The sequence below is a fragment of the Neoarius graeffei genome, chromosome 8 (assembly GCF_027579695.1).
Source record: "Neoarius graeffei isolate fNeoGra1 chromosome 8, fNeoGra1.pri, whole genome shotgun sequence".
Lineage (NCBI taxonomy): Eukaryota > Metazoa > Chordata > Actinopteri > Siluriformes > Ariidae > Neoarius > Neoarius graeffei.
Window position 1 is genome coordinate 59,546,906 of NC_083576.1, and position 20,152 is coordinate 59,567,057.

Below are 20,152 nucleotides of genomic sequence, written 5' to 3' on the forward strand. Positions count from 1 at the left end.
ATTTCTGAATAAATATGACCTAAAACATCATCAGATTTTCACACAAATCCTAAAAGTACATAAAGAGAACCCAGTTAAACAAATGAAACAAAAATATTATACTTCGTCATTTATTTATTGAGGAAAATGATCCAATATTACATATCTGTGAATGGCAAAAGTATGTGAACCTTTGCTTTCAGTATCTGGTGTGACCCCCTTGCCCTTGTGCAGCAATAACTGCAATTAAACGTTTCTGGTAACGGTTGATCAGTCCTGCACACCGGATTGGAGGAATTTTAGCCCATTCCTCCATACAGAACAGCTTCAACTCTGGGATATTGGTGGGTTTCCTCACATGAACGACTCACTTCAGGTCCTTCCACAACATTTCGATTGGATTAAGGTCAGGACTTTGACTTGGCCATTCCAAAACATTAACTTTATTCTTCTTTAACCATTCTTTGGTAGAGTGACTTGTGTGCTTAGGGTCGTTGTCTTGCTGCATGACCCACCTTCTCTTGAGATTCAGTTCATGGACAGATGTCCTGACATTTTCCTTTAGAACTCGCTGGTATAATTCAGAATTCATTGTTCAATCAATGATGGCAAGCCGTCCTGGCCCAGATGCAGCAAAACAGACCCAAACCATGATACTGCCACCACCATATTTCACAGATGGGATAAGGTTCTTATGCTGGAATGCAGTATTTTCCTTTCTCCAAACATAACATTTCTCACTCAAACCAAAATGTTCAATTTTGGTCTCATCCGTCCACAAAACATTTTTCCAGTAGCCTCCTTGCTTGTCCATGTGATCTTTAGCAAACTTCAGACAAGCAGCACTGTTCTTTTTGGAGAGCAGTGGCTTTCTCCTTGCAACCCTGCCATGCACACCATTGTTGTTCAGTGTTCTCCTGATGGTGGACTCATGAACATTGGCTACTGTTAGTGTGAGAGAGGCCTTCAGTTGCTTAGAAGTTACCCTGGGGTCCTTTGTGACCTCACCGACTATTACATGCCTTGCTCTTGGAGTGATATTTGTTGGTCAACCACTCCTGGGAAGGGTAACAATGGTCTTGAATTTCCTTCATTTGTACACAATCTGTCTGACTGTGGATTGGTGGAGTCCAAACTCTTTAGAGATGGTTTTGTAACCTTTTCCAGCCTGAGGAGCATCAGCAACTCTTTTTCTGAGGTCCTCAGAAATCTCCTTTGTTCGTGCCATGATACACTTCCACAAACATGTGTTGTGAAGATCAGACTTTGATAGATCCCTGTTCTTTAAATAAAGCAGGGTGCCCACTCACACCTGATTGTCATCCCATTGATTGAAAACACCTGACTCTAATTTCACCTTCAAATTAACTGCTAATCCTAGAGGTTCACATACTTTTGCCACTCACAGATATGTAATATTGGATCATTTTCTTCAATAAATAAATGACCAAGTATAATATTTTTGTCTCATTTGTTTAACTGGGTTCTCTTTATCTACTTTTAGGACTTGTGTGAAAATCTGATGATGTTTTAGGTCCTATTTATACAGAAATATAGAAAATTCTTAAGGGTTCACAAACTTTCAAGCACCTCTGTAAGAGGAAAGTGGACTGACACTGCACACCAGCTCCAGTCTATGATCCCGGACAGAGAGTTATGTTATCCACTAACAACCTTCCCCTTCAAACCCTCTCCCCTAAGCTGGCACCCAGGTTTCTTGGTCCTTTTCCCATTTCCAAAGGTATTAACCCTACTACTGTCAGGCTGATATTACCTAGGTCCATGCATCATGTTCACCCTTCCTTCCATGTCTCTCAACTGAGACTCCTGGTCTACAGCTCTTTCTCCCATCCCTCCAAGACCCCTCCCCCCCAGGTTCATCAATGGAGATGAGGCCTATACTGTCAAGAAGCTGCTAAAGGCCCATCGGCGAGGTCGAGGGTTGCAGTACCTGGTTGATTGGAAGGGGTATGGCCTGGAGGAGAGGTGTTGGGTCCCAACACACTTCATCCTGGACCCCTCACTCATCAAGGACTTCCACCACAAGAACCCAGAGGCCCCATCTGTCACGAGCCAGCTGGGAACATCTAGGTCCTGATCTGGTCTTTTACTCCGCTCCTTGCTTTTCCCTGAGCCTTCCCCGCACTGTAGCCAGCACAACTGTCTCTCATCAGCTCATCCATGGCTCTATATTATACCCCTCGGAGATTCACTAGGCATGGGATTGTCTTCACCTCAGGATACATTATTTTGCCTTTTTGTCCCTGTTTTGAATTCTGTTATTTTGCTATTTTGCTGTGCACTGAGGGATTACTCTGCTCTTTCTGTTGGATTACTTTTGCCTCTTGGTTTTTGGGACTGTGAGCACATTTCTCCCACTGCAGAAGTGCTCTGGACTTTTAACTTTTGTTTTCGCGCTGTGAGCTCTTTTCCTGCTGTGGGGTTGCATTCTGGACTTGGTGACTTTTTTCTGCTTCTGCACTCGTCTGACACTTCTACTCTTCCTGTTTGAAACTAGTCCCCGTTTCCCCTAAGAAACTCTCTGTTCCTCTGTTCCAGAATTTCTTCTGGCGGCTGCTCTCCTCCTCCAGTACTTCACATTCAAGATTAAAGACCTGTCTTCTTCACTCCTGTGTATGTGAGTCTACTTTTTGGGTCTAGCCAGCACCTACAGCCATTTGGCTTGTGACACTGCTGATCTCTTGGAAATTTCACATACAACTGTCTCTAGAGTTTACATATAATGGTGTGAAAAACAAAAAGCATCCTGTGTGCAGGTCTGCAGGTTGAAACACCTTGCTGATGAGAGAGATCAGAGGAGAATGACCATACTGATCTGAGTTGACAGGAAGTCTATAGTAACTCAAATAAGCACTCTTTATACTTTCTGTCAGCCCAGACCAGTCTGTTCAATCTCCTGTTCTTGGAATTTTCCAATGCTGGAAAGGTACCTATTGGGATGCCAACAACAAAGTTTGGTGGAGGAGGGATAAAGGTCTGCAGCTGTTTTCCAGATTTTAGATAAGTGAAGTGTAATGTTAATACTACAGCATACAAATACATTTTAGACAATTGTATGCTTCCAACATTGTGGTAACAGGTTGGAGAAGGCCCTTTCCTGTTCCAGTATGACAATGCCCCTGTGCACAAAGCAAGGTCAATATGGTTTTATAAGTTTGGAGTAGAGGAACTCCAATGCCCTGCATATAGCCCTGACCTCAACCTCACTGAACACAGCAAGACAGGTCTTTCAGTCCAAAATCAGTGTCTGACCTCACAAATATTCTTTTGACTGAAGGGGGAAAAATTCCCATAGATACACTCCAAAATCTTGTATGGATGGGGACCATCTTCATATTATTACCCATGGTTTTGGAGTAGGATGTCCAACAAGCTTGTGATGGTCAGGTGTATCCATACTTTCAGCCATATAGTGTATTTATTATCATTTAAAGCTATGTTTCCAGTTGAAAGTTACTTATTTTCCTAGGTTATTCTTTTTCTTATGCTCAGTATTGCCAAAGAGAAAGTATTCCCCTCCAGTACCTACATGTAATCCATGATCTCATACCTGTGTGTCCTGTTTGCCATGGTCTTGCCTGAGGGAAACCCCATCATACCACAGACCACACGGGAGTTTTCAGTGGTCCAGCCGATGTTGCAGATGTGAACCCAGCCTTTTTTATACTTCACCTCCACCACACCTTCAGTAGTAGGCAACTGGGCACTGACAGGATGCAAGCGGATCTTTTTCAACCTGTTCACATCCACCTGCATCTGAAACATACAGCTACTAAGATCAGTATTTTGTTTTATTTTGCAGCACAAGCTGCCTCTTCAAAAATCTGCAGTATGAATGTACTGCTTTTAGTGGTTGGAACAACCAGCATGTGTATTACTTTGCTATAATGGCACATTTTTGATAATTCAGTTGCTCGCAGATTATATTACACTACGTCTAGCCATTAATAAAACTCTTTTGAAAATGTAACCCCTTAAACTCCCAGGAGGCAATGATGGGTCAAGATGAACATTCCTCACTTGTGTAACTACATACCGTTCCTATTAGTTTCACTGTGGTTACTGAATAATTCATAGTAGCTTCTGAGTAATATGCTTTAAGAAGAATATATGAATAATAAGCTGGGACTTTAAGAGGTTTAAGGAACAGATATATCTAAGTTTAATAAATGTAGCTGGGCTATTCAAACCACAGGCTAATATTGCATAATATCATATCCCTTCATAAAAGTAAGAAATCCCAATAGCAAAAAGGCTTGGCAAGTGGAATGCTATCTATCTATCTATCTATCTATCTATCTATCTATCTATCTATATACTGTCAATGTCTGCTACAAAGTAATAAGTTAATAAAATAAATGTTTGATAATCAAATCTGTTATATGTGAGATGCTTTCCCAACATGCATGTGCAACTTCAGACAATCTGAAATTTTGTGTAGTTAGCTTATAACAGGAACAAAATGGTAACCTAACTATGTAGGAATTGTGGATGTACTGTCTGCCTAATTTTAATATTTGAATCTCTATAAGAGTTAATGAACTGATATTTGGTTAACCATTAGGAGAGGGGGAAAACATCTTTATTGTGGTGCAATCAAGTATAATTTTCCACTGCAAATTAAACTTTCCTGCTGTTGGCAGTATTTCATGTACAGTGGTGCTTGAAAGTTTGTGAACCCTTTAGAATTTTCTATATTTCTGCATAAATATGACCTAAAACATCATCAGATTTTCACACAAGTCCCAAAAGTAGATAAAGAGAACCCAGTTAAACAAATGAGACAAAAATATTATACTTGGTCATTTATTTCTTGAGGAAAATGATCCAATATTACATATCTATGAATGGCAAAAGTATGTGAACCTTTGCTTTCAGTATCTGGTGTGACCCCCTTGTGCAGCAATAACTGCAACTAAACGTTTGCGGTAACTGTTGACCAGTCCTGCACACCAGCTTGGAGGAATTTTAGCCCATTCCTCCGTACAGAACAGCTTCAACTCTGGGATGTTGGTGGGTTTCCTCACATGAACTGCTCGCTTCAGGTCCTTCTACAACATTTCGATTGGATTAAGGTCAGGACTTTGACTTGGCCATTCCAGAACATTAACTTTATTCTTCTTTAAACATTCTTTGGTAGAACAACTTGTGTGCTTAGGGTCGTTGTCTTGCTGCATGACCCACCTTCTCTTGAGATTCAGTTCATGGACAGATGTCCTGACATTTTCCTTTAGAATTCGCTGGTATAATTCAGAATTCATTGTTCCATCAATGATGGCAAGCCGTCCTGGCCCAGATGCAGCAAAACAGGCCCAAACCATGATACTACCACCACCATGTTTCACAGATGGGATAAGGTTCTTATGCTGGAATGCAGTGTTTTCCTTTCTCCAAACATAATGCTTCTCGTTTAAACCCAAAAGTCCTATTTTGGTCTCATCCGTCCACAAAACATTTTTCCAATAGCCTTCTGGCTTGTCCACGTGATCTTTAGCAAACTGCAAACAAGCAGCAATGTTCTTTTTGGAGAGCAGTGGCTTTCTCCTTGCAACCCTGTCATGCACACCATTGTTGTTCAGTGTTCTCCTCATGGTGGACTCATGAACATTAACATTAGCCAATGTGAGAGAGGCCTTCAGTTGCTTAGAAGTTACCCTGGGATCCTTTGGGACCTTGCTGACTAATACACGCCTTGCTCTTGGAGTGATCTTTGTTGGTCGACCACTCCTGGGGAGGGTAACAATGGTCTTGAATTTCTTCCATTTGTACACAATCTGTCTGACTGTGGATTGGTGGAATCCAAACTCTTTAGAGATGGTTTTGTATCCTTTTCCAGCCTGATGAGCATCAACAACACTTTTTCTGAGGTCCTCAGAAATCTCCTTTGTTTGTGCCATGTTACACTTCCACAAACATGTGTTGTGAAGATCAGACTTTGATAGATCCCTGTTCTTTAAATAAAACAGGGTGCCCACTCACACCTGATTGTCATCCCATTGATTGAAAACACCTGACTCTAATTTCACCTTCAAATTAACTGCTAATCCTAGAGGTTCACATACTTTTGCCACTCACAGATATGTAATATTGGATCATTTTCCTCAATAAATAAATGACCAAATATAATATTTTTGTCTCATTTGTTTAACTGGGTTTTCTTTATCTACTTTTAGGACTTGTGTGAAAATCTGATGATGTTTTAGGTCATATTTATTCAGAAATATAGAAAACTCTAAAGGGTTCACAAACTTTTAAGCACCACTGTATATGTGTTTGACTGACATAATACAGAGAAATATTAATTAATTGCCAGACCAGCATCAGCTCAGTATTTCAGCTTGTAGCCCTACTGTAGCAGTGCATACTCTGGTGTAGTTAAAATTCAAAGTTCAAGAAAGGTCTCACTGCCATGGAGGGTAGGACTGAAATATATTTGGTTGAACAAACTTTATGTGATTACAGTGGTAATACACACAAACAATTCTCCAAATCAGAGCAGAAACCAGTATAGTTAAAATGCATCATGGAGCAGTTAGGATCTCAGACCATTCAGGGAATGTTTGTTTTTGGATCCTAAAGCATTCTAAAACCAGAAAATTTTGTTTTACAGAAATATACTAATCAGCTATAACATTAAAACCACTGACAGGTAAAGCGAATTACATTATTTATCTCATTACAATGGCACCTGTCAAGGGGTGGGATATATTAGGCAGCAAGAGTACAGTCAGTTCTCAAAGTTGATGTGTTGAAAGCAGGAAAAAGCCTAAGCATCCAAGTGACTTTGACCAGGGCTAAATTGTGATGGCTAGATGACTGGGTCTGAGTATCTCCAAAATGGCACATATTGTGGGGTGTTCCCAGTATGCAGTGCTTAGTACTTACCAAAAGTGGTCCAAGGAAGGACAACCGGTGAACTGTCGACAGGGTCATGGCTGACCAAAGCTCACTGATTCACATGGGGCATGAAGGATAGCCCATATGGTCCAATCCCACAAAAGAGCTACTGTAGCACAAACTGCTGAAAAAAGTTAATGCTGGCTAAACAGAAAGGTGTCAGCATTAACTTTTTTCCTTGGACCACTTTTGGTAGTTACTAACCACTGCATACCAGAAACACGCCACAAGATGTACCATTTTGGAGATGCTCAGACCCAGTCATCTACAAGTAACCATTACAATGTGGACCTTGTCAAAGTTGCACAGATCCCATTTTTCCTGCTTCCAACACATCAACTTCGAGAACTAACTGTTCTCTTGCTGCCTAATATATCCCACCCCTTGACAGGTGCTACTGTAACAACATAATCAGTGTAATTCACATCACCTGTCAATGGTATTAATGTTATAGTTGATCAGTGCATAATGTTCATGTTTTAGTTACACATATGGTCCAGAAAATGTTCCCAAAACATTCCAAAACCTTAAAATTATTTGACCTCTCTTGAACCGTACACTAACCCAGGCTGGTTTGAAGAACTTTCATCTAACATTCTCTGTACAAAGCTATTACTTTACTGATACAAACCTGGGGTGGATTTCCCAAAAGTCTCTTAACGCTAAGAGCATCTTAACTAGGAAAGAGAGTGTTCACTGTGATGCTCGCTCTACCATTTAATGATGATCTTTGTTCTACAATGCTTTTGGGAAACCCACCCCTGGTCAGTTTTTATAAGGATTACATTTGTATTTACATTTAACCATTACATTTATACCTAATGAAATAGGACAGGCACACTCATTTTCTAACATAACATACTACATTAATATATACATTGCATAATACTTCAATGTGCAACATGCAGCCTCGCTTCTGGTGTAACCTGGGCTTAATATCAAAAGCTGAGGTATCCAATTGGTGTCCACTGTTGTTTCAACTTTTTTTAATGGACCTGGATTAATATCTCCATATCTGACCACCCACTTTACCCATCATGAGATAAAACCATACAAAACCATCTGAAGCAGTTAAGCAGATATTTGAATACCTGTACACATCACTAAAAGAAATATCTAATAATATGCCTGAAAATTAATTCCATGTTTCACAATCAGTTTTTCGTATAGTATATTGGGAAAATGACAGGACCATACAAGTTCTAATAACTGCAGTAGTTAGTAGACTATATCAATTGTAGAAAAAGTTGTAATTTGGCTTATACAAAACCACTATTATTCACCATGTGCAAATTATTATTATTATTATTATTATATTGATATTAGGGCGGCACGGTGGTGTAGTGGTTAGCGCTGTCGCCTCACAGCAAGAAGGTCCTGGGTTCGAGCCCCGTGGCCGGCGAGGGCCTTTCTGTGTGGAGTTTGCATGTTCTCCCCGTGTCCGCGTGGGTTTCCTCCGGGTGCTCCGGTTTCCCCCACAGTCCAAAGACATGCAGGTTAGGTTAACTGGTGACTCTAAATTGACCGTAGGTGTGAATGTGAGTGTGAATGGTTGTCTGTGTCTATGTGTCAGCCCTGTGATGACCTGGCGACTTGTCCAGGGTGTACCCCGCCTTTCGCCCGTAGTCAGCTGGGATAGGCTCCAGCTTGCCTGCGACCCTGTAGAAGGATAAAGCGGCTAGAGATAATGAGATGAGATGAGATGAGATATTGATATTATTAGTATTTGACATGTATTTGGACTGCACTGGACTGTATAAAAAAAAATTTAAAAAAACCAACCCTGTACAATCTCCAAAGTTAGCTTTAGAAATGGGAACAACTGTGAAGATATGCAAGAAATCCAGATGTGAGCTGAGGACATGTGCACACGCATGCACTCACTCACTCTCTCTCTCTCTCTCTCGCTCTCAAACTCAAGAATGTACACTCAGTCTGCAGAATCAGTGCCAATGTACGGTTGTTCTTGCAGAAGTGAACAGAATAAAAACCTCTTCCTTTCCCTGTGCATCAGGTTTTTTTTGTGTGTGTGTGTTTTGTTATGAGTATGCATTTGTGTGGGTGAATGTGGGCATTGAGTGGCTTTGTGGTGAGTTTCCAATCCCACTGCTTTTTTTTTAAAGGGTAAAGAATTTTCCCATTTTGGGGTTGATGCCTATTCAGTGAGTCTTCTCACCACATTTAATTTAATCTTAATTGATTTTTAAAATTCATGCGAAGTTGGAACCTGAAATCTCTAATATACAATGTTCCAGCCTCTGTGTATGTGTGTGAGAAGTAAACAGAGTTTTTTCTGTTTGTCCCTCACCCCTTCTTTCTTACTACTACACTCTCTGTCTGATGTGAGGTCAGTACACAGGCAGCCAGACCATAAGAAGCTAATTTGCTTCAGAGGCTGCAGCAGCTTGTGCAGCTTGCACTAGCACATAGCATTCTCCATGTTCTACTCTACACTATTAAACCCCATCCTGTAGAAGTCATTTAAGGAAAGAGGAGAAAGAAACATGAAGAGAGAAAGTGAAAGAGAATAAAACACTGGTACGGTAGGTCACATCACAGACAGCAAAATCGAATGATTATTACAATAAAACTTGTGCAAATTGAAAAATGAACTGGAGTGAGTTTTAAATCTATCAAATAACCTACATGAATAACATTCAGAGTAATAAAAGTAAATAATTCTAGAAATATGTCTTTTCTGTAAGAAAAAAATGCTCACAGCATTCAGATAATGACATTGCTTTGATGGAACTTGTCCTATTGTATTCTTTTGCAAGAGTCATTGCTTTAAATAATTCACATTGCTCCATTTGAAGCATAATTGTTTCCAGAATGAGGGAACAATAACAAAAAAAACCATAAAAAGAAAAAACTATTTGCAGCACAATGTACTTGTCTTTCAAAGTTCAATTGACATGAGCAGCACGAACACTAACTTACGCTAAAGATTTTATTGAACTATCAAATTAGAAAATAAATTTAAAAATAAATGATGGTGTGTTTGAATGAGAATTTATCCCAATGTCTTAGAATTCAGAGTGGTAACATACAGGTCGATGTTCATTAAAAGTTGAAAATATAGTAGACTTGGGGTCTGGAAATTTGATTCCTTTGCATTACAGAGCCACATCTTGTCTTCCTCTTGGCTTACCTCAATAATGTTGTCCTCCAAAAACCCAGGTAGCCTCTCATTTTTACAGACGATCCCTGCATCCTCCTCATGAGTGCAGTCACTGTTGCCCCATCCACGAGACACACAATCCTCAATGCTGCTTTCAGAGCCTCTACATATTACATTATCCAGCCAAATCTTACCTGCAGAGACAATGATGTGGAGCATGGTTAATGAGCATGCTAGTACTGCAAGTCAAGTGAAAACAAGGACAGGGCAGATCAAATTTGAAAATTCAACAGTGCTGGAGTATAAATAAAATTAATAACCAATATTACTAAAAATTATTGGCTCAAGTTATTTTATTTTTAAGCAGTCAGGATTTATGCTGATCATAATACTCTTTTCTGGTCCTTCTCCATTTTTTACCACACTGGGTATATTTCTTTACATGTGAACTAAAATTTGCAACACTCATATTGTGTCCTCATTTCAAAATCTCAAAGCAAAACATCAGCTGTTACACCAACCTGTGCCCGCTCCATACTTGGCACTATGTGACCAACTGATAGCATTCACAAATCCTAGATGGCGACAGAGCACATGGGCATTAGTCAGAGTGAAGTCATCATCACAGATTGTGCCCCACTCGCTGTTATAGAAGATCTCCACCCGGCCCTCATTGTGCTTGCGAGGGTAGCCAGCAAGACGGAACTTGAGTTTGCCAGCTTGTGGAGTGACAGTCTGACACAAGCAGGAGGGGAGCCAAACGCAACCCAGTATCAACACTACATCCCAAACACTCACCATGGTCTAAAGTCAGAAAGAGAAACAAGGACAGAGAACATTTTAGAAATTATTAGATCAGTGGAAGACATGCCTGGATAACTGCAGTACATTTTTACACCACAATAATATATTTATTGTGTTAATTCTTTGGTATCATCTCATCTCATTATCTCTAGCCGCTTTATCCTTTTACAGGGTCACAGGCAAGCTGGAGCCTATCCCAGCTGACTACGGGCGAAAGGCGGGGTACACACTGGACAAGTCGCCAGGCCATCACAGGGCTGACACATAGACACACACAACCATTCACACCTACGGTCAATTTAGAGTCACCAGTTAACCTAACCTGCATGTCTTTGGACTGTGGGGGAAACCGGAGCACCCGGAGGAAACCCACACGGAGAACATGCAAACTCCGCACAGAAAGGCCCTCGCCAGCCCCGAGGCTCGAACCCAGGACCTTCTTGCTGTGAGGCGACAGCGCTAACCACTACACCACCGTGTCGCCCTCTTTGGTATCAATAAAATGAAATAAAAAAATATGATATTTACATACAGTCCAGAATTATTGGCACACCTCAGGAGAATGGGTAAAATTACTGCATCAAAATATTATACACAATCATTGATAATTACATTTTTTAAATCAGACAGCTGTTAATGCTACTTGTTTTTCTCCTAAAGCCAAGTGGACACTACACAACTTTCAAAATTTCAGAATTGGAGTGATCCCTAATGAAGTGCATCCAATCCTACATTGCCAAATCTTTAGTACTTAAAGTGTAACTTCACTCTGAACCCAACTCCACCCACTGCATCCTTTCGAAAAATGCAAAAAAAAAAATAAAAATTGGGCAAGAGGCTCTTGAGGGGTGGGTGACAGGCTGAGGAGGAGGCAGGGAGCAGGGAATAAACTCCTGCGAATGATGAATCTTGAAAATGAGTTCAGTTTCACAGAGGCGGGGACTGCCCAAATCTGGTTAGAGGGTGTTAAAATTCATTCATTCATTCATTCGTAAATAAAATTTTCATGGTGTAGAGAAGTACCAAACAGTCGACTCTACGTCAGCATCAGTCCAAGGTTCAGGGTGATTTTAACCTGTAGATGATAATAGTTTTGAGCCATATTCAACCCATAAAATGCAAATTTTTATAATACTGGTAATTTTGTCAATATTAATACCATCAGTGATGTGTTTCATCACAGCACACTCATATCATTGAGTTTACAGCTAAAAAAAATTTAAGTGTGCAGTACCTGCTTAATAAATGCTTGTCGCTAGTAGCTTCTTACTGAGCTGGGGGTGGGGGTTTATCGCAGATCCCCCAAATTAATCTGCAACAGGGAAATCAGGGCTAAACTTGCATAGTCTGCATTCAGCACAACAAAATATAATTTTCATAAAATTATTATCTCATCATCTCTAGCCGCTTTATCCTGTTCTACAGGGTCGCAGGAGCCTATCCCAGCTGACTACGGGCAAAAGGCAGGGTACACCCTGGACAAGTTGCCAGGTCATCACAGAGCTAGCACATAGACAACCATTCACACCTACGGTCAATTTAGAGTCACCAGTTAACCTAACCTGCACATCTTTGGACTGTGGGGGAAACCGGAGCACCCGGAGGAAACCCACACAGAGAACATGCAAACTCCACACAGAAAGGCCCTCACCGGCCACAGGGCTCGAACCCAGACCTTCTTGCTGTGAGGCAAGATCTTTTTTCTTGAATCTTATTTTTATTATTGATCTGTCATTCTCCAGAAACTGAGGTTGCACACAAGTAAGAGCCCTTCATAATCATGATAAAAATCAAAGAGCTTTCAACACATACAGAAAAAAAAACAGCTGATTGTTGATCAAAACAAATCAGACAGGCCTTATGGATATAAAATACAGACACAATAAAATACCTCCAAGCATAAAAAGTATTTTTTAAAAAACAGTGTGGGCCGAGGTCCCTCGAACAGTCTTCAAATGCACTTAAAAAAATCTCCAGTTTGAAACAATAGTGTAATTTGTATTATAGTGTACTTATATTTTAAGCTCAAAATATCACCAACTGCATTTTATTATTTTACATTTTCATAAAGGGTGCCAGTAATTCTAAAGCTGACTGAATTTGTTGCACAAAGTGAGGTTCACAAACTCTTAAATGGCTGTTCACTTCTTAATGCAACTCAGGTAAGGGATAATGTATAAAATGCAGAACACATTGTTGGTGAAATAAGAATTTAAATTATTTAAGAGAATAAGTCATTATTCATTACTATGCCCTGGATCATATCAGAAATTCAGACAATTCACAATGCATTCACGAACATTATTTAATTTAACTGTCTTATTTTACTCCTGCAGCTGTATCTATTAGATTTGTAGCTGCTGCTACACTGGCCTTGGAATGGAATGGAATGGAATGCAAAGTTTATACTGAAATTGCTTCAGCAACTTCTCTTAGATCTTTTCTCTTCACGGATTGGAATGTATTAATAGAAAAACACATAGTTCCTCCTACCTGGGTTTATAAGCACTGCTTCACACCTGCCCAGTTTCCCTTATGGCACAGAAGGAGCTTTCTGTAGACTCTGTTCAGATACTGTGTTCCCATTTAGGGGAACTGAGAGAGAACTGATTGGAGACAGGGGTTGTACTGGGATTGTGGTGAGAAGTTCACTGCGTCCTCACTGCCTCTACTTTCCAAACAGGGCGGTGCAGACTACTCTATGTTTGGATTAGTGATGGAAATTATGGCTCTTTTCAGTCAGTCAGAGTACTCGACTCACAGATAAGACCCAACTCTTTCGATTCCCAAATATCTCATTGTTATTTTTTTTTTAAACTAACCATTATATAATGGCTGTATAAGACAATGATTTATTCACTAAATAGAACCCTTCTGCTATGTCTCCCTGGTGGTCTAGTGGTTAGGATTCGGCGCTCTCACCGCCGCGGCCCGGGTTCGATTCCCGGTCAGGGAATAATAACTTTAGTGGAATCCATAGACTAAAGGTTAGATAAGTTCTTTTAGGACCACAAAATGGCCAGTTCGATTCCCTGGACCAAGAGAAAAATGTGCAGGTGAGGGAATGAATGAACAGCACTTTTCCCTTCCTCTACATCCATGGCTGAAGTGCCCTTGAGCAAGCCACCTAATCCGCAACTGCTCTGTGTGTGTGTGTGTTCGTTCGTTCACTGCTTCAGATGGGTTAAATGCAGAGGAAGAATTTCACTGTGCTGTAATATACATGTGACAAATAAAGACTTAAAATTACATTTTGTGGACCCGTTCATTGGACTGGAAAATTCTAGTGGTGGATAGGAGCTACTCTCAGCAATTCCACTAGGGGGCAAAATAGAGCAATGAAATCTGGGACGATTGACGCTTTAATCACGTCAAAACTATTTATGGGGTTGACAGCAACGCTGAGAATACATATGCAATCACAGGTTTTTAGGTTTTTTGCAAACTATGATGCAGTGTTACAGGCTAATTTATGATGCATTTCTGTATATAATCCTAGTTAAGGTTGTAGGCTCTCCCACTACAAAATGTGGAAAAACTCAAGGGGGGTGAATAGTTATGCAAAGCACTGCTGTATATGTGCAAATCTCATCTCATTAGCTCTAGCCGCTTTATCCTGTTCTACAGGGTCGCAGGCAAGCTGGGGCCTATCCCAGCTGACTATGGGCAAAAGGCAGGGTACACCCTGGACAAGCCATCAGGTCATCACAGGGCTGACACATAAACAACCATTCATACTCACAGTCAATTTAGAGTCACCAGTTAACCTAATCTGCATGTCTTTGGACTGTGGGGGAAAACAGCACACCCAGAGGAAACCCACGCGGACAACATGCAAACTCCACACAGAAAGGCCCTCACCAGCTACAGGGCTCGAACCCAGACCTTCTTACTGTGAGGCAACAGCGCTAACCACTACACCACCATGCCACCCCTATGTGCAAATCATAGCTTCGAAAATGTTTGGTTGAATTGCAGTCTGTTTGTTTGTTTTGTGCATTAACAAGGCGCCTTTCAGATGACCACATCTCAAAAAAGTTGTGGAGTTGTTGGTGTGTTATTGGCCTAGTAAACTTCTGATTATCAATACATTTAAATAGAAATAAAACCAAATTCCCATTATACTGCAGCTCATGTCAAAAATATCGAATAGTTATAGATTTTCAGTAAAAGTATCACAAAATCCACTCTGTTTGTCTTGTTGCTATCTAAAGAAATGACTCTTCAGAATCGCGAGTTGGTGCCCAACATTCACTCTAAAAAGTCGGTTCAAAGAACCAACTTGCTATATAGCATGCGTGCAGAACCACTTCGCATAAACATTTCGCACTAAACACAGACGGCATGATCAGTTTGGTATTGTTATTGAATTTGGTACAGTAAATTATGAGTTCCATATGAGTTCAGAGTGTTTTGGTTGTGTGTTATTTCTCAAATAACACCTAATCTAATCTATGGAAAGATAGACGCTATCTTTCTACCTCACTCTGAAGATTGTCCTCAAGTGAAAGATTTTATAGCTTGTTCTTTTTATTTTGCATCTTCATACATTTACATTTGCCCATGCTCATTTGGCAGATGATTGAGAAAAACAAGTACAATCCAAGCATATAGTTACAATAAAGAGCTATGATGTAAATACTAGAGGTAGAATTTCCCTCTGAGAAACTGTGCAAGAAAGTTGGAAAAGCTAAGCAGAAAAAAACCTGCAGTGCAATGCCAAGAGCTACAAGTGATGTGAGGTTTAGAGAGGACAATTCAAGGATTCAAGGATGTGAAATACAAGAGGAGAGAGGGGAGAAGAGGATAGAGACAGATTATGCAACCTCAAAAAACACTGCTATTCTGGAAGCCCTAAAGTAGAGAAAAATAGAAACAGACTATCAAGTGTTTACAATTAGAGCTCTGAGAGATGCTTCTTGAAGCTGGAAGACATTTCAGCAGACGAATAGGAAGCTCTGATAGGTTATGGTTTGTCTGTACTGAAGAAAGTTGAATTGATGACGTATGCGTTATCTCGAAACATAAATGCTCTGCCGTCCAGGAGATTCTGCCTCACAGATTGATCTGGGAGTAGCAATCACTGATGCAGACACAGCTGTTCAGAGATGTTTCTCAGTTTATTGAAGGACAAACGAGTATATATCCACATTCAAGAGTGTGGTGTAGCAATGTAATTGGAAAATGAAATATGAGTTGGCTGAGTGTGATAGGGTAGCTTCAATGGGTGATGGAAAATTACTGAGCAAGAGAGCTTTATGAAAAACAGACAGCAGATGTGCGAGCAAACATAAGTTTCAAGGGAAACTAGCCAAAACAAGTTGCCAAACAAATATCTCTATCAAGCAGTTGGGGTCATAATTAAAGCCATGTAATGAAGAACGCCAAATAATGTGAGATAGTGGGTGTAGTGGATGAGATGAAGCATAGGGTTGAATGAGTGACTTTTTGTAGATGTCTAGTGATATTTATGACTAAAGGAGGGCGGCACGGTGGTGTAGTGCGGTCGCCTCACAGCAAGGAGGTTCCTGGTTCCAACCCAGCGGCTGGCGAGGGCCTTTCTGTGTGGAGTTTGCATGTTCTCCCTGTGTCTTCGTGGGTTTCCTCCGGGTGCTCTGGTTTCCCCCACAATCCAAAGACATGCAGTTAGGTTGATGTGGGGTGGCCTTGGGCTGAGGTGCCCTTGAGCAAGGTACCTGACCCCTGACTGCTCCCTGACTGCTCCCTGGGTGCTCTGGTGTGGCTGCCCACTGCTCTGTGTGTGTGTGTGTGTTCACTGCTTCAGATGGGTTAAATGCAGAGGATGAATTTCACTGTGCTTGAAGTGTGCATGTGACAAATAAAGGTTTCTTCTTAAATAAAAAAACCTTGACCTATTTTATATTTTGGGGAGAGAAACTCATTTAGGCCTACAAATGACTTAAAACTCACTTATAACGGACATCTGAGGGCAGTTATTACATTCCGCCTACTGCTCAATATATTGTATCATTATACATACAGGCCACTTTTTCCATGGAATAAAAACATGTACACTGTGTGCACAATTATTAGGCAAGTTGTATTCCTGATGATTAATTTTATCGTTGAACAAATACAGTGCTCTCAGTCAATCCAAATTGTTAATAAACCTAAAACCAGAATGATTAACAAAGGAAAGGGGAGTTTAGGCCTTCTCAGGGGAATATATAAGTGTGCAGAATTATTAGGCAACATTTAGTGTGCAGAATTATTATGCAACTAAATGAAAAGCTTAAAGTTTCCCATCTCACTTGTTTATTTTAATTTTCAGTGTAACAAATAAACGACTCAGAATTAACAAATAAACACTTCTAGCATTTCAAAAATATTCAGTGACCAATATAGCCACCCTTCTTTTCAATAACTGCCATGAGCCTTCCATCCAGTCTGTTAGTTTTTTGATTTGTTGACGATCAACTTTTTGTGCAGGAGCAACCATGGCCTCCCAAATGCTATTCAGAGTGGTGTATTGTCTTCCCTCGCTGTAAATCTCATGCTTAAGAAGGGGCCACAAGTACTCAATAGGGTTTAAGTCAGGTGAGGAACACTCTAAAAAATAAAGGTGCTTCAGTGGTTCTTCAAATCTCTGGATGGTTCCATGGAGAGTCAAAACTCTGTGATGAACCATTACATTATGCGAAAGGTTCTTCACATTGGAAATGGTTCTTCAGATCCTGGCATTCTCTTCCCATTTGCTGGTCAATGCACATAGGCTATGTTTACACAAATCTGTCTTCACTGCTCAAACAAATGGTTTAAATGGTTCTTTAAAGAACTGTTGCATGAACGGTTCTTTGAAGCCCTGAAAAAGGTTCTTCTATGGCATCGCCCTGAAGAACCGGTACTGGCCCCATTATTTTTTAGAGTGAAGGGGGCCATGTCATTACTTTGTCATCTTTAAGGCCTTTGTGGGCTCGCCAAGCAGTGGAGTACTTGGGTGCATGTGATGGTGCATTGTTCTGCATAACAATCATGGCCTTCTTGAATGATGCAGACTTCTTCCCATACCACTGCTTGAAGAATGTATCTTTTAGAAACTGGCAGTAGGTTTGGGAGTTGATGTTAAGTCCATCTTCAACCTGAAATGGTCAAACTAGCTCATCCTTAATAATAGCAGCCCATGCCATTACCCCTCCACCACCTTGCTGGTGTCTGAGTCAAAGTGCCCTGTGTCCATTAGTTATCCAGCTATGGGCCCATCCATCTGGTCTATCCAGAGTCACTCTCATTTCATCCGTCCATAAAACCTTTGGAAAATCTGTCTTCAGATATTTCTTGGCCCAATCTTGACATTTCAACTTGTGAGTCTTGTTTAGTGGTGGTCGTGTTTCAGCCTTCCTTACCTTGGCCATGTCTCTGAGCACCGAACACCTTGTCCTTCTGGACACTCCAGGTCGGTTGCAGTTCTAGAATATTGTGGCACTGGAGGATAATGGGTTCCTGGTAGCTTCATGTTTAATCCTTCTCAAGTCTTTTGCGGTTAATTTGTGTCTTTTCTTCTCCACACATTTTTTGCGACCCTGTTGACTATTTGCAACAAAACGTTTGATTGTTTTGTGCTCACATTTCTACAGCTTAGCTATTTCAAGAGTGCTGCATCCCTCTGATAGGCATTTTACAATTTTTGTCTTTTCAGTGTCTGTTAAATCTCTTTTTTGGCCCATTTTGCCTGAGATAAAGAAGCTGCCTAATAATTATGCACACCTTAATATAGGGTATTAATGACTTTAGGTCACACCCTCCCTCATTACACAAATAAATACCACCTGAGAATGCTTAAATCCAATTAGCATTCAAGTGTATCTAGCTTGCGGTTGGAAAACATGCATAGAAATAATGGTAGGGTCAGAGTACTCACTTGCCTAATAATTGTGCACACAGTGTATTCTGTTCCCTTCTAGTGGGTTTATTGATGACATGCAATATTGTTATCATATTGCTTATCCTCCATGTATTACGCCACTCTCCCCAATGTAGAATGAACATGCAATATTGTTATAATGTTCCACATTGTCCAGACAACATGACATCACACGTCAGAGCTCATGCGAAGATCCAATGACAAAATTTTTCTGCTGTGCATGTGCACAATCATTTCTTTGTTGACCAGGAAAGAGAGAAGACGAGGCTAATCCAGTGCTAGGTTTAAGCACTAAATAAATAAACTGGAACTAAAGACGCACTGAACACCCGAAAGGCTACCAAAACTTCATTATATATGGCTGCCAGGTTGCTCCATTGTGTGTAGTTGTCGATATTGATTTTAAAAGTAACTAAGTAAATTACACAGGGAAAAAAAAAAATAATAAATAATAATAATAATATTTGGCTTGACTGTGCTAGTATTGGCCTGTGCTAATACTACACCAGCTAGAAACTAACTGGACTGCAGCGCTAACAGCACCAAGTCACGGGTAAGCTAGCATCGGCCTTCGCTAACGCTACTGCTACACTGGCTGGAAGCTAACTGGACTGCTGCGCAAACAGTACCGAGTCACGGGTAAGCTAGCATTGGCCTTTGAGAATGCTGATATGAAGAGTGTGTATGTATAATAATAATAATATTGGCTGGCTTTTTTTCATGGTCTATCAGCAGGCGCGGTTTTAAGGGGTGGCAAAAGGTGGCAGTTGCCACTGTAAAAATATGTCTTGCCACCACAGTTGCCCCCCTATTTTAAAAAGAATTATTTATTAAAACACATTTTTGAAATTCAATTATCTATCTACAGAGATACTAAGCCTTCATCTGATCTCTACCTACCGTTATTTACGTTATTTCACACCCCATCCCACCCCCAGAATTTTGAAATGATTTCACCCAGAGAGAGACATTCTTCTGTTATGATTCTTCTGAATGCTCGACTTCTGATGAGGCAACATGCTGGAGCAAAGAGGTTGGTCAAATTGTTTTCACCTGATAGAACACAGTCTTGTCCTTTCTATGTTAAATGCATTTTGGTACTCAATTATTCTTTTAGCCCAGCTATCTTTATTATCAATATTTTTATTACAATCAGAGACGTTAGTTTTTCTAAAACGTTAGTTTTTTGTTGGATGCAGTAGGCTATACAGTCATTGGTTGGATGTATGGAGTGTTGTCTCGCTAGGTTCCGGTAGTAGCTATACCTGTAAGTTATGTTTTACTTTCTGTGTATGCTAGGCAACGAAATGAAAGCTAATAGTTTTGTAAAGTGATAGGCTTTAGAAAGTAAACAACTTGTGTGTTGTGTGTTAGCATTACTAGCAGGTCAGCCTAGCTCGCGTTTTCGCCTGTGTGCTATTCAGTTTAGTGATATACTTGATTTGTTT

General features: G+C 40.4%; 1 protein-coding gene and 1 non-coding gene across 3 annotated transcripts in view; one reads left to right on the forward strand and one right to left on the reverse strand.

The window, feature by feature from the left end:
• loxl3a (lysyl oxidase-like 3a) overlaps positions 1–13,539 on the reverse strand; it is a 40,895-nt gene extending 27,356 nt beyond the window's left edge. Inside the window, exons 1-6 of one of the 2 annotated variants that reach the window (XM_060927926.1) lie at positions 13,316–13,539; positions 12,057–12,134; positions 11,846–11,897; positions 10,540–10,822; positions 10,049–10,212; positions 3,551–3,756 (exon numbers count right to left, since the gene is read on the reverse strand). In XM_060927926.1, coding sequence (XP_060783909.1) covers positions 3,551–3,756; positions 10,049–10,212; positions 10,540–10,819 — 650 coding nt within the window. In that variant the 5' untranslated portion in view covers positions 10,820–10,822; positions 11,846–11,897; positions 12,057–12,134; positions 13,316–13,539. The remainder of the gene's footprint in view (positions 1–3,550; positions 3,757–10,048; positions 10,213–10,539; positions 10,823–11,845; positions 11,898–12,056; positions 12,135–13,315) is intronic. The other variant, XM_060927925.1, reaches the window with a different exon arrangement.
• Positions 13,540–13,706: 167 nt separating this feature from the next.
• trnae-cuc (transfer RNA glutamic acid (anticodon CUC)) lies at positions 13,707–13,778 on the forward strand. The gene has a single exon. It is a non-coding gene; the product is annotated as a tRNA-Glu (tRNA).
• The last annotated feature ends 6,374 nt before the right edge of the window (positions 13,779–20,152 follow it).